This window comes from Pseudorasbora parva, chromosome 12, assembly GCF_024679245.1.
Source record: "Pseudorasbora parva isolate DD20220531a chromosome 12, ASM2467924v1, whole genome shotgun sequence".
Classification (NCBI taxonomy): domain Eukaryota; kingdom Metazoa; phylum Chordata; class Actinopteri; order Cypriniformes; family Gobionidae; genus Pseudorasbora; species Pseudorasbora parva.
Window position 1 is genome coordinate 6,814,242 of NC_090183.1, and position 14,412 is coordinate 6,828,653.

Here is a 14,412-nt window from a genome sequence, read left to right on the forward strand (position 1 = left end):
TAAAGTTCAACCACTCATTCCTAATATTAGGATCAAAAGGAAGCTTATACAGCGACTGTGTTCTTCCACAGCGCAATATCTTAATCTTCCTCTGCATATTTATTGTTGTTGACATAGACAGTAAAAGACATAGACAGAGCATTCCCATAGACTTTAATAGCGGAAAATGAAGTCAATTAGAAGCACTCACTTCCTGATGGCTGAGCGTACTGCGCAGGCTCAGACTGAGCTTGACGACGTAGATGTGACGTGAGCTGTAGGTCTTCTAGTAGTTGTGAAAGTGAAATCTGAATCACGTTGTTTAAATGTTTTGTCCCGTTGCTTTTGGCTCACTATGTCTCCACGTCTCCCTGACTGTCACATAGACAGTAAAATATTGCTTCTGAGCGTCTCCTCCTGTCTATACGGTAATTTCTCAACTGTGCGACAGTCGCGTTGGTTATGACGCAATCGTTAGCCTATTTTTACAAAAACAGCTTCTACGGGGCGATAGTGTAAGATATAAGGTAATGGAGCTTTTTTTACATTGTCGTGTTTCTTTAGAAATAAACAATGGACAAATGGAGTCTTTAAACGCATAAGATGTAAAGTTATTCACTGTCAAAGTGACGCAAAATTAAATGGTCAATGGGATGTTAACAGCAGGTGATGGCTTGGTTAGCAATGGCCGCCCCTATGGGTGGAACGCTTTCCGAGCTCTAGATTACCCCCTTGGTTGTTGACCAGCTAGCACGAGCCCTCCATGAGTCGGTGGGCGGGGCTACTGGATTAGACACGCTGTAGATTCTGTAGAGGCGGTGTTTCGTCGCGCACTGACGTCAGTATGAAGCACAGGACCGTTTGCTGGGCCTGGTGTCTATAAAAGCTTTTCTTTGACTAACAAGGAAGTTTTCAGCTCTGAAACTTAGAGGATATTCTTATATTACCATGACCTTTTATATATCAAAAGCTCCAGGGAAAGTTGATTCCTCAATTCATCACCCCTCTAAAAGAACACGCTGACGTTTTTGGACATTAGCTCATTCACCATATACAGTCGGCATCTAATCATAGTTGGGGGCGTGGTCGGTGTAGGGGAAAACACTGCAAGGATTGTGTGTATTTGAATGACAAAAATGTCATATTGCGAGTCATTGACATTGCCGAATGGCAACGGAACATTGTTAAATTAGCTGCAGTTGGTTATGTTTGCCCTTATTTAATTACAAAACTGCAGCTTGTCCTCCGTGAATTCACATTCACATCCTAAATTCACATCAGGTGATGGGGCGTTCCCAGGGGCGTTCCCAGACCAGCCGTTTGTATGTATCCCCCAGAGTTAGATAAGTCCGTACATACCTTTCTCATCTCTGTGTGTGCCATAACTCTGTCTGACGCACCCACCGCTAGCCTAGCTAAGCACAAACTCCAGTCTTTGTGCTAAGCTAGGCAAGCGGTGGGTTATGACAAACAGCTTCTTTGATTATTATGCAGGAATGAGAGTATAGTCCTTAGCCATATCGGCCTAGAAAATCGCAACTTTTCATTTTGCGTCGACCTTACACAATGTAACTATACACATCACAACATAGGAAAATGTTGGTGTTATTTTGTCACTTTTTGAGCAGTAGGCTAGGCATTTATCTCCACCGTTTTTGCTAAGCTAGGCTAGCGGTGGGTGTGTCAGACGGCACGCACAGAGATAAGAATGGTATGTATGGACTTATCTAACTCAGATTGTCGAGGGATACAGATTGTCGAATTTTATTCAACAATTTCGTTCTAACCTGTGTCAGTCTCCTACACCGTTTAATTCCTGCGTCATCACGCGTCACGGAGCTCACGTGGACAGCATCGGCTGCCGTAGAACTCGAAAGCTGTTGTGCTGTTGTGTTAACTGCGTAGGAGACTGATACAGATTAGACAAAATTCTTGAATAAAGTTGTTATTTTTGTTTGTTTTGGCACACAACATGTACTCTCGTCGCTTCATAGCATTAGTTTTAACCTCTAGAGTCACATGGACTATTTTAACTATTTTTACTACCTTTCTGGGTAGTATTGAAAATGTTAATTAGTTAGCGGAGATTAGTTATGGAGAGCTCTCGTATTTCTATCTTCATTTGTGTTCCGAGGATGAACGAATTCGGACTTACGGGGTTTGGAACGGCATGAGGGTGCATGACAATTTTTGGGTGAACTATTAGGCCTACTTTCTCTCACACAAGTATTGAATTCCTCTGAGAAAGTGTAAGCAGTGAAACCTCCCACTTCATATTATTCTCCACTTCATACTATTTCACATATTATTTAACATGTGGCGAATTCAACGCACCATTTGCTTTAAACACTTAATGTGCGAAAACATAATAAACCTGCAGGAACTGTTTACAGTAAATCAGGCACTGGTTACTTTTTTAACTGACTGCATGCATGATTTAACCTGGCGAACTGAAACTTGTGGATGGGCTTTTTTGACTTGGCCTGCCTCGAAACCATAGCCACACACTGGCAATAGTCTATGACGTCAATTGTTGCACAGAAAAATAATTTCTGCAGAAGATAGATTTTTTTATTACACTTTATTTGGTTTTATTTGCTTCCTAGACACATTGGCCTTGTAATGCGAATGAAAAGGAATGCACACGAGGGCCTGATTTTCTCCCCAAACCTGCTAAGTGAGTGTCTCACCCACAGCCAGTCAAACCGGAGAGACTGACAGACGCTCTCACAGCTGGAGCAACACTGAATCACAGGTGTGTGTGTGTGGAGTAGAATAGGTTCAACTTTATTGTATCATTACATTTAAATTTACACCCTCGGAATGAGTGGTCGCCTGTGGACGGAGGAGCAGTTTAACTGCCCCGTGTGTCTGGATCTGCCCACTGACCCCGTGACCATCCCGTGTGGTCACAGTTACTGCATGGCTTGTATCGCAGATTACTGGGATAATGAAGGCAAGAAAAGCGGGACCTACAGCTGCCCTGAATGTCGGCATACCTTCAACCCTCGTCCCACTCTCTGCCGGAACACCATGCTGGCCGAAGCCGTGGAGCAGCTCCGCAGCGGGAGCCTGAACACCTCCGGGCGGGAGTCCATTAAGAGCGCCCGGCGCGCGGCATCTTCCGCGACTGAACGCGCGCGCACGCGGAATAAGGGAACTTCAAAAAAGCTTCCAGCCTCCGCCGTGCCATGTGACCGCTGCCCGGAGCCCAAAGCGGCCGTGAAGACGTGTTTGGCGTGCATGGCATCGTTCTGCGAGACTCACCTGAAACCCCATGACACGCAGGACAATCTGAAGACCCACGAGCTGATCGCGCCCACTGGTGACCTGAGTCAGAAGATCTGCCCCGAGCACAAGTACCTGCAGGAGTTCTTCTGCCGCTCGTGCCAGATGTACGTGTGCTGGCTCTGCACCAGTAACCAGCACAAGGGCCACGAGAGCCTGTCCACACAGGCAGAGCGCTCGGAGAAGCAGGTGGGAACCACAATCAAAAAAATGAAATCAACTTGTAAAAGGTTCATAAATGGGAGTATAACATGGGACATTTTGGTGCATTGATAACCCTAACACGGTGCACTTTATTATTTTACAGTATGTGTAGGCTACTTACAGTGTACTTACTTACCCTAATTGAGTACTGGGTTACTTAGGGTTATGTTTAGGGGTAACATGGATTAGAGTAATTTCAAATAATAAGCACATATATAGTATATGCACATGAGGTACAGGACTGTAAAATAAAGTGCTACAGTTTGGGCACCATTATAATTAAGGATGCATGCTGAACACCATATTGGACACACACACATACACACACACATAGTGTTTCCATGTTTTATGGGGACTTTTCATAGGCGTAATGGATTTTATACTGTACACAACCCATATTTTCTATCCCCTTACACTGCCCCTACCCCTAAACCTACCCATTACAGGAAACATTCTGCATTTTTACTTTCTCAAAAAAAACTCCTTCTGTGTGATTTATAAGATGTTTTCCTCGCGGGGACCAAAAATGTCCCCACAAGGACAAGTATTTCAGATATTGCCATCTTTGTGGGGACATTTTGTCCCCATAACGTAGGGATTACCAGCACTACGTAATCCCTGCGTTATGAACCATAGTTCATTTAAAACCATTATACCATAGTTCATTTAAAACCATTTTAAAACCATAGTTTGAAGTATGGTAAGTAAATATAATGATCATTTAGTACCATTGTATACATCAGTGCTTTTATGTAAAGGAAATTTCAGTCCACTTGTTATTTTATCTGCCATAACTTCAGTGAGCCTGAAAAGTGATCATGTATGCAGATTAGAGACATCATTCTGAATAATGCTCTTTCACTGCCACTATGTGAAAAACATGACTCATCTTTAACTTAAGCTTGAAGCGCTGTATTTATGTGCAAGTGTGGTTTATTATTCATGAACTAGTCTTGTTCTACTCCATATTCATTCCAGTCCACATTCCAGTCTATTCTGAACACTTGTTTTGTGTGTTAATCATTGTTGTTGGATTAGAAAGAGCTGGGCGCAGTTCTGTCTGAGAACCATCAGAGACTCCAGGATAGAGAGAGAGAACTGAAAGACATGAAAAAAGTCTTAGACACGCTCACGGTAAATATTTATGACACCTCCAAAACAAAACATTATATAAGCATATTCTGTGGGTTTTATGAATCACAGTCTTCCGACGATCCTCACTGTGTGTATGTGTTTGTGTGTGTGTGTGAAGCGGTCCTCAGACATGGTGCGGGCCGAGGCAGATGTGGTCCTGTCTGAGCTCCAGGAGTCAGTGCAGCGGATGCTGGAGCTGCTCCAGGACGTGATGGTCTCCACTGGGCAGGAGAAGCTCAACGAGGCGCATGACGTGGTGACCAAACTGGAGGCCGAAGTCAAACAGCTGAAGAAAAAAGACAGAGAACTCAAAGAGCTCATCAACTGCCAGGACAATATCTACTTCCTGAAGGTCAGATTATGGTTTAACCCAGTGGATCTCAACCTTTTTGACTTCAAAGCCCCCTATTGTCCACAACAATATCTGAAGTTTGTTTAGGCCCCTGGCGGAGAACCACTGACTTAATCAGTTTTGGGGACAGGTGGGGTTTTACAAAACCAATGTTTAAGGTTCTTCTAAAAATTCAAAAGACGAAAAGGCCTCTTGTCAAAGGCCCTGTTTACACCTAGTACTAAGAAGCATTTAATCACAAGTTTGCGAGGGAGACACATTCCAGTTTACACCTGGTGTTGTAATCTGTCTCTTTTGTCCACTTTCAACCACTTCTGTCCTGATTTCTTCGAGGGGGGCTCTATGGGTGGGCTAATGTATCAATCTTTCGATCTAATGTACAAAATAAGCTTGCCCAATTTGCATTTGAACAACCAGAGACGATGAAAAAACACGGAGAGCAGCAGCTTTTGTTTATGCTCTGACAGCTACAAGACAAGCCAAAAGTTGTGAGTGTGTTGGATCAGGAATGGTGAGAGAACATTGTGCTTAGTACGTTTTTCATCTTCAAACGGGGGCAAGGGGACAAAGGGGACTTCGAAAGGGGACAAGCTCAGAACGTTTTAGAGCCCGTTTACACCTGTATTTTGCGTCGTCTACTTGTGATCAATCAACCAAAACGCATCTTAATACCAGGAGTAAACAGGGCCAAAGAGATGCAAAACTTTTCTCTGATCTCATCTTCTTGTTCTCGTCTCCACAGACGTATCAGTCTCTGAACTGTCCGCTGGAGGGGGGAGAGCTTGGAGCTGTGACCGCGAACCCTGAAGCCACGTTTGATCGCGCCAGGAGCGTCATTGTCCAGCTCAGGGAGAAAGTGGAGGAGATGTGTGACCAGGAACTGGACAAGATCAATAAGACGGGTACAAACAAACACTGAACCAATGTTGTCAGGTACAGGGTCACTGGAGGGTCATTATCTGTGTTTCTCCTCAGTGTTCAACACCACAGCGTTCACAGTGGCAGACCGCAACGGCCAGAAAACAGGAGGCATAATGAAGCGTAAGTGAATTTGAGAACACTGCATTTCACTTTTTATCTCACAATTCAGACATTATAACTTGCAATTGCCACTTTATATCACACATTTCTGTGAAAAAAGTCAGAATTCTGAGATAAAAAGTCAAACTCATAATTTGGTCATATCTAATAATTATTATTTTTTTCTAAATGGAATGACAAATGCCAAAGCAACAATATAGATAACACAAACAGAGACAGGTGAATGTCTCAAACAAGAGGTGAATGGCAATCACATGAATATTTTTTTATAAGAACACATTAAACAATATAAAATAAACTTATTATAATAAATAAATGATTATAAAACATAATACAATTATAAAATTAACTTTTTTTTAAAAGTTATAGTGAACTCATTGTCATGTTCAAGAAACCAGTTTGAGATGATTTGAGCTTTTTGACATGGCTTGTTATCCTGCTGGAAGTAGCCATCAGAATATAGGGACACTGGTCATAAAGGGAGGGACATGGTCAGTAACAATATTCAGGTAGACTGTTGCATTTAAATAATGCTCAATTGATACTAAGGGGCCCAACCTGTGCCAAGAAAATATCCTCCACACCGTTACCCCAGCAGCCTGAGTCGATGATACAAGGCAGGATGGAGCCATGCTTTCACGTTGTTTACGCCAAATTCTTCCAATTACATCTGAGTGTCGCAGCAGAAATCAAGACTCATCAGACCAGGCAATGTTTTTTTCCAGTCTTCTATTGTCCAGTTTTGGTGAGTTTTGATGAGTGAATAGTAGCCTCAGTTTCCTGTTCTCAGCTGACAGGAGTGTCACCGGTGTGTCTTCTGCTGCTGTAAACCGTCTGCTTTAAAGTTGGATGTGTTGTGCTTCCAGAGATGCTCTTCTGCAGACCTCATTTGTAACAAGTGCTTATTTGAGTTATTGTTGCCTTTCTATCGGCTATGACGTATGGCATCAACAAGGCATTTTCACCCTCAAAACTGCCGCTCACTAGATTTTTTCACTTTTTCTGACTATTCTCTGTGAACCCTAGAGATTGTTGTGTATGAAAATGCCAGTAGATCTGCTGTTTCTGAAATACTGTAATCAGCCTGTCTGGCGCCAACAACCATGCCACATTTAAAGTCAATTAAATCATCCTTCTTCCACATTCTGCTGCTCAGTTTAAACTTCAGTAGATCGTCTTGACCATGGCTGTCCAAAATCGCACATATACCCTTAAATAGGGCAATATTTGAGGTCCAGCCATTTGTAGTGGTGTCTGAAACAATAGTGGACATTTTCAAGTGCACTCTTTCAATCCCATAATGCACTGCAATTACGAGTGTATAACTAATGCACGCTCAACAGCTAGAGAATATCCATAATGCACAGTCCTGGCAAATGAGTTCCTGCTTCTGACCAGATGGTGCCCGCAGCTGAATCATCCATCCATCCGTTTTCCAAACATGGCTGCAGCATAATATCATACACTTATTAATCGCTTTTTGATTGATCATTAAAGTGTTTGATTAAGCGATCAAGATAAATCTTTTCCTTACTACTGCAGCGGCCAGTTTGCTAAGTTTCAAATGATTTTCAAACAGCAAGCACAAACTATGGCAAAGCAGCAGACCTTCCGGCACACTCAGTGTCTGAATTCATTTACTCGTTCAAGTGGACTATATTAGTGGAGTACATTTATATATAACTCAAAATTAATATTATAAATAAAATAATCAAAACAGTGGCTCGTTGAGCCCTAGTTTATTTCTATAGGTTTCATCTGTCATTTGTCTATAAAACTTCTCAGCTATTTACCCTGTTTTTGCATCACAGTGTTTTCTGGAAAAGGAGCCAAAGCTGCTCGTGCGCAAGGTACGAAAACAATGGATTAAACCAGTGCATTATCATTAGTATTATTATTATTGTTTGTCTTAGAATTGCTAATGTATGTGAATGTATGGGAATATTTTTAGGACCCCCACCACTGCCATCAGTAAGCACACGAGGATCTGGTAAAAATGTTTAAATTCCTTATCTAATCTAATTTAATTTAATTTAAAATGTAATTTAATTTAAAATGTGAAATATCAGGTGTGCTGTAAGTTGTTTTTCGTTCTTTCTTCAGTGAACACGCGTCCACAAGCCGTGAGAAACATTGAGCCAAGAGGTGAGACTATTTACTCACAAAGTGATCTGATTGAACTCTTTGACTCTATAAAATGAGTTTGTGTAACTGTATGTTGGATTTTAAAATAGTTTTTATATCCAAATTTGTATAGCAGTTAACAGAGGTGTTACAAACTCCCAAAGACCAGCAAGATCCCCGAGAGAGGAAAGAGATGACCGTAAGACACGTCTCACACACTCTTACTCATGCATGTCTGTAATCTGTAGGTCGTCATTTATAGTTTGTCTCATTCTGCAGCCGTCAAGAGTCGCAGTTCATTGAGACCAAGAGAGACACAAAAAAGAGAGGAAAGAGAAAACCCTGAAGGTGAGAGACAAATAAAAATGAAAGACAAACACCTGTCCAGTGTAGTTTGCTCACTGTTGTTTTACCAGCCATGAAACTGTTTTTACAGTTATGAGGGAAAAATTATTCAAACATATCCTGCTATTCACCCTTCATGTGTTGTTCATTTTTGTGTTTTATCAATATGAGTTTAGTCATGATTTTGTTATCTTTATAGAAAAAGAAAATCAGACCTCTCAAAGACGTCAAAGCACACAGAGCAGAAGTACACGTGATGAAGAACAAGGTGAAACAACACACACAAAACACAAGGTTTTCAATGTTGTCTCAGACCCCACCCCACTCCCCCCCGGTTTCACAGATAGGGTTTAAGCCTAATCACAGACTAAAATGCATGTTTGAGCTTTTTTAACTAAAAGCAACTTGTACTGACATCCTAAAATATGTCATTGTGCCATTGTTTGTGTCAAGATGCACACCAGTAATGATTTTTAAGGAACGTTCCTAAAAGCTACTTAAATGTCCCAATTGAACTAAGGCCTGATCCTGGTTTAATCTAAGACCTGTCTGTGAAACCAGGCCTCAGTGTTTTACATTTACATTTAATCTTTTAGCAGATGCTTTCATCTAAAGCAACTTAGAAATGAGGACACCGATAGAAGCAATCAAACTAACAATAGGGCAACAATATGCAAGTCCCTGTCCCAGTTAGTCCAGCATAGTACATGTAGCACCATACGTTTAAAAAAAATAGATGGAGAGTTGTAGTTGCCTGTAGTCTTCAGCTGAAAACGGTTAGGCAGGTCATTCCATCAGCAGATTAGTCAAGGTAAAGGTCTGTGGAAGTGATTTTGTGCCTCTTTGAGTCTGCACCACAGGAACCTGTAGAACACAAGCTTCTGGATGGAATGTAGGTCTGGAGTACGTGCCGAGCCAATGGTTGCTCTGTAGGCAAATGTCAGTGCCTTGAATTTGATGTGTGTGGCAATTGACCTATCGGTAAGCCCCTCCCCTTGAACGCAGATGAGCCAATAGCAGTTGAGCATCAGTTGCATGGGCAACGGACCTCGGACATGTTTAGGTTTCAGCTCCATAGAGAAACTAGATTGGAAAATCTAATGCTCTCATCGGTGTGATGGTGTTTCTGCTACAAAAATGGTAAAGCGATGTTCCTGGGTTACTGTAGCAATGATTCCAGGTATCCTGAGAGGATTTTTTTTGTGGTTGTTATACTCTTAGTTACGATTAAAGTTAGTAACTTACTGTTCCCACGTAATGTTGTATGTTTAATCAAAAACACATAAACGATGGTCTACATTTCAGTGCATCTCTCCATATTAGATGGTTACATGTAAATTATTTTAACCTAACTCTGTGGAACATGTGTTGATCCTGGATGCTAGCATCTGTGATCGTAATGAGGCTTCTCCTCATATTCTTCTGTATCATTTTGTTTGCTTTTGTAAACAGTTTTGATATTTCTGCGAGTTTAAATATGTTTAAGGTCTACATTATCTGACTTACTATAGTAGAGGGACTCCTATTTTGATGGTTATTATAGTTTAAGGGTAGTGAAAGGGTGAGCTTGCACGCAGTTGTTTTGCAGATACAGATTCACCAGTTATAAACTGCACCAACGAAAAGGCACATGGTCTGTATGTGTTTGTTTATTGTTAGTTATATGAGTGTTTTTGTGTCATTTGCTCTGTAACGTTATGTTAATGATAATGCAACGGAGAGAGTTAATGTTAATGTCAATAGTTCAACTGATCATTAGTCACAACTCCAAGGTTTCTGGCTGTCCTGGATGGAGTTATGGTTGACGAACCTAGCTGATTGGAGAAGTTGTGATGGATTGTTGGGTTGGCCGGGACCACAAGCAAGGCCGGTCTTTGCAAGGTTTAGTTGAAGGTGGTGGTCCTTCATTTAGAAAAAAATGTCTATGAGGTTGGCTGAGATGGGAGCAGCTACCGTCAGATCCTCTGGTTGGAATGAGAGGTAGAGTTGTGTCATCAGCATAAGCAGTGATAGGAAAAATCATGTTTCTGAATGACAGATCCTTGTGATGACATGTATATATGGAGAAGAGAAGTGGTCCAAGCAATGAGTCTTGAGGCACCCCAGTAGCTAGATGTTGTGACTTAGACACCTCACCTCTCCACAACACCCTGAAGGACCTACCTAAGGTCTAAGAGGCAAGACTTAAACCATTTGAGTGCAGTTCCTGAGATGCCACTTGTCTTGAGGGTTGACAGGAGGTTCTGGTGGTTAACTGTGTTAAAAGCCGTAGACAGATCCAGCCAGATGAGTACTGAGGATTTGGAAGCTGCTCTTGCCAGTCTCAGAGCTTCAGTAACCGAGAGCAGGACAGTCTCAGTTGAGTGTCCACTTGTGAAACCAGACTGGTTGTTGTCCATGAGGTTGTTTTGTTTAAGAAAGGTAGAGTTTTGGTTGAAAATTACTTGTTAAGTGTTTTAGCAGTAAATGGAAGAAGGGGCACCGGTCTGTAATTCTCTAGATGTGTTGTATTCTTAAGCAGTGGGGTTACCCAAGCCTGTCTAAATGCTGTGGGAAAGGTCCTAGTGTAAAGAGAAGTGTTGATGATGCAAGTGAAAAAAAATGAACAAGTTTTAAAGCTGTTTTACTTTAAATTCTCAGCGGACCGCTGGAGCTTGAGTTCAGTCAGACCGAGACTGAGGAAAGAGGACAAAGAGCAAGGTGATGTTTGATTCATGTCCGATTATTAACATTTAACAGACTGTTTTGGGAAAAGCATGTTTGGGTCTGTTTTCCTTCTAATAGCAAATGGAGAAAGTCAGAGTCCCTCACAGCAAAGATCAAACGCTGCAGACAGACAGCAGCCGGCCAGACAGTGTGAGTGACATCAGCTCATGACCGACACACACTCTGCCTGGAATGAGAGGTTGTGTTTTTGATCGTATTCTTAAATTTCCTCATTCTCTTCTTCATCAGCGGACAGATGGAGTCTCAGCTCTCTCTTACCCAGAAACAGGAAGAAGAGACAGGATACAGGTGAGCTCAAGAATACATGTTTTCTTTGCAATCTAATTATGACAAATAAAAGCTAATTAACTTCTGGGGACAAACATGTACCCTAAATGGACTCACATTAAACCCACACACAAAGAAACCAAGATAAGGCTTGTCAAGAAATCTTTACTGGTCATACTGGTTTGTCTAGCATCCGGATAAATGCCTGTATTTCTTGCTCATAAAGTCTCATGTGAACTGTGATCAAAAAAAAAAAAAAAAGTCAAGTACCTTAAAATGTATTATTTATTTTTGTCTGTGACTGTGTGTCGATTTTAGGCAGCACAGAGCAGAACCTTTCCACTAATTGATATTTCACAAACCTTTTAAATAAAAACACAAGCATCATTAAAATATTCAAGGAAACATCTGATCTAATCATATGTCACATTTGTACCACTCACAGTGAAAGAGGCCACACCCACTACACAGGAGGCGGAGTCAGGGATGCCTCTTAGCCCCGCCTCTGCAAGTGTCTGTAAGTCAATCATTGTACGCAGATGATTAAATAAATATTTGAATATACTTTACAGTTTAAATTATTTATAAATGCGAATTACTTACAATTGAAATACTTTATTAATTCTAATTCTTTAAAAGTTTGGGGTCAGTAGATTTTATTTTCTGAAACAAATGAATACTTTTAGTCAAGCATGAACAAAAAAATCAAATAAATAAATAATACTTCAAATAAATCCTGTTTTTTTAAAACGCTATTCATCAAAGAGTCCTGAAAATATGCATCATAGTTTCCACAAAAACATGAAACAGCACAACTGTTTTAAACATTGATAATCATAAATGTTTCTTGAGATGCAAATCATCATATCATAATGATTTCTGAAGGATCATGTGACACTGAAGACTGGAGGAATGATGCTGAAAATTCAGCTTTGCATCACAGGAATAAATAATGTTTTACTAAACATTCAAATGGAACACTTTTATCTTTTCATTTGAATAATATTTCACTATTTCTACTGTGTATTGTAATACAAAAATGCAGCCTTGGTGAGCATGAGAGACTCCTTTCAATAAAATACATTTACCTTTGTCAAATTAGTGTTAAAAAATCACTGTAATATTTATATTATTAGTTGTATCGGTTATTGTTGACTGTATCTCTGCTTTCTCTTTAGGGGGAGAGCCAACACAAGGTAATGTTTGAAGCTTTTGCTATTCCATCATGGTGAGGTTAGGTCAAATAATTCCATAAAGGAGAAAACTCACTCACTCTGTTTCTGTCTTTCTCTCCGTGCAGTGAATCCCGCTCTGTTCCTGGACTCTCCAACTGACAATCCCTTCATCAATCCTGCTTTCCCCACATGTCAGTGTTTACAACGTTATCCTTTACAGCTTATTCAGTATAGATAGATGGAGAGATACAGATAGATTTGAACATTTGAATTATCATATTTTCTTACAGCTAACTGATTTAGTTTTTTTCTTTCTGTACAGTGAGAGAAATTAACATTGACAGTATTCAGGCCCCAGAGCCCAGGACCAGAGACGAGATCCTGCAATGTGAGTTTATTCCTCATACACAGATCATCCAACTTCTGATTATTATGATGTATTATTACTTCTTTTCATTCTTTTTCAGACTTACTTACTCATGTGTTTCTCTCTCTGTCTCCATTAGATGCTTGTGATTTGACCTTGGATCCAAACACAGCCCATCGGCGTCTGGTCCTATCTGAGGGAGACACCGTGGCCACCCTTCAGCAGACGTCTCAGGCGTACCACGACCTCCCTCAGCGCTTCGACGGCTGGACGCAGGTGCTGTGTCTCCAGCCCCTGTCCTCTGACCGCTGCTACTGGGAGGTGGAGTGGAGGGGGCGTGGCTCCTCTCTGGGTGTGGTCAGTGGCTCCATGCCTCGCAAAGGAGCGGATTCAGGGGCGGGGCTTGGGTATAATGGCCAGTCATGGAGCTTGGAGCTGTCAGACATGTGCTGCGCAGCCATGCACGCCAATCAGAAGGTGGAGATCCCTGTGACCTACAGCCCCCGTGTAGGGGTGTTTCTGGACAGGCCTGCAAGGACTCTGACTTTCTATAGCGTGGATGACGAACTGGTTCCTCTCCACGCCTTTCAGGGGTCGTTCCCAGCCCCGCTGTATGCTGCGTTCGGAGTGGGCTGTGGGGTCGGCGTGGGGCTAGATTTCGCCATGGGGCAGTTCAGCTCCACGTCAGACAGCATTAAAATCTGCCCCTTGTGAACGGAGCGATTCTCGTATTTCAACGTAAAATCAAAAGGGGATTTTTTTATTTTGAATAAAGAAAATCAAGTCTATTGGTAAGACAAAAAAAACACGTTATTTTTAAACCAAATTCACATTACCATAATGCTTCTAGTTCAATTTTTGCTTGCATTTCTCATTATACAATTATGGCTTTCATTTCTGTACAGTACAGCAATGATAATCTTACTTTCTATACTATTTTCAGCAATAATAAAAGAAAAGGTATTTAATGAGAATAAAATATTGCGCTGTAATTATAATTGCCTTATGGTAATTTGAATTAGTATGTCATTTTGCTTAATTGTCCAAAAATAAATGTCACAATGTAAAAATCATACAAAACATGCTTATTTTTTTAATATTTAATTCACACCGCAGTAATAATATTTTTTTTTCTTCTTTGATTTTGGCTTTGCTTGATTGTCAAAAATATAAATGTCAAAATACAAAATGGAACAAACTAACAAAAACTAACAAACCATTATTTTTTAAATCAGGATTGTATGTTCATGGCAAATAATTACTAATGTAAATTATTAACAATTATTAATATACAAATCAAATGTAATTTATGCATACCGGTAATTTAATAAGGGAAATGTCTCATTACAATAAACTTCATGTTATAAACATAAAATGAACATTAATAAAAAGCATATTTAAAGCTCCTG

General features: G+C 40.8%; 1 protein-coding gene across 1 annotated transcript; it reads left to right on the plus strand.

Moving 5' to 3' along the window:
- The first annotated feature begins 2,717 nt into the window (after positions 1–2,717).
- On the plus strand, positions 2,718–14,049 carry trim25l (tripartite motif containing 25, like). Its single transcript, XM_067458258.1, has 19 exons — positions 2,718–3,456; positions 4,510–4,605; positions 4,724–4,957; positions 5,700–5,859; positions 5,933–5,998; positions 7,810–7,848; positions 7,950–7,988; positions 8,102–8,143; positions 8,256–8,321; positions 8,402–8,470; positions 8,667–8,735; positions 11,108–11,167; positions 11,252–11,323; positions 11,423–11,482; positions 11,907–11,978; positions 12,640–12,657; positions 12,762–12,827; positions 12,959–13,024; positions 13,143–14,049. The coding sequence occupies exons 1-19, from the start codon at positions 2,803–2,805 to the stop codon at positions 13,715–13,717; spliced, it is 2,523 nt and encodes an 840-aa protein (XP_067314359.1). The 5' UTR covers positions 2,718–2,802; the 3' UTR covers positions 13,718–14,049.
- The last annotated feature ends 363 nt before the right edge of the window (positions 14,050–14,412 follow it).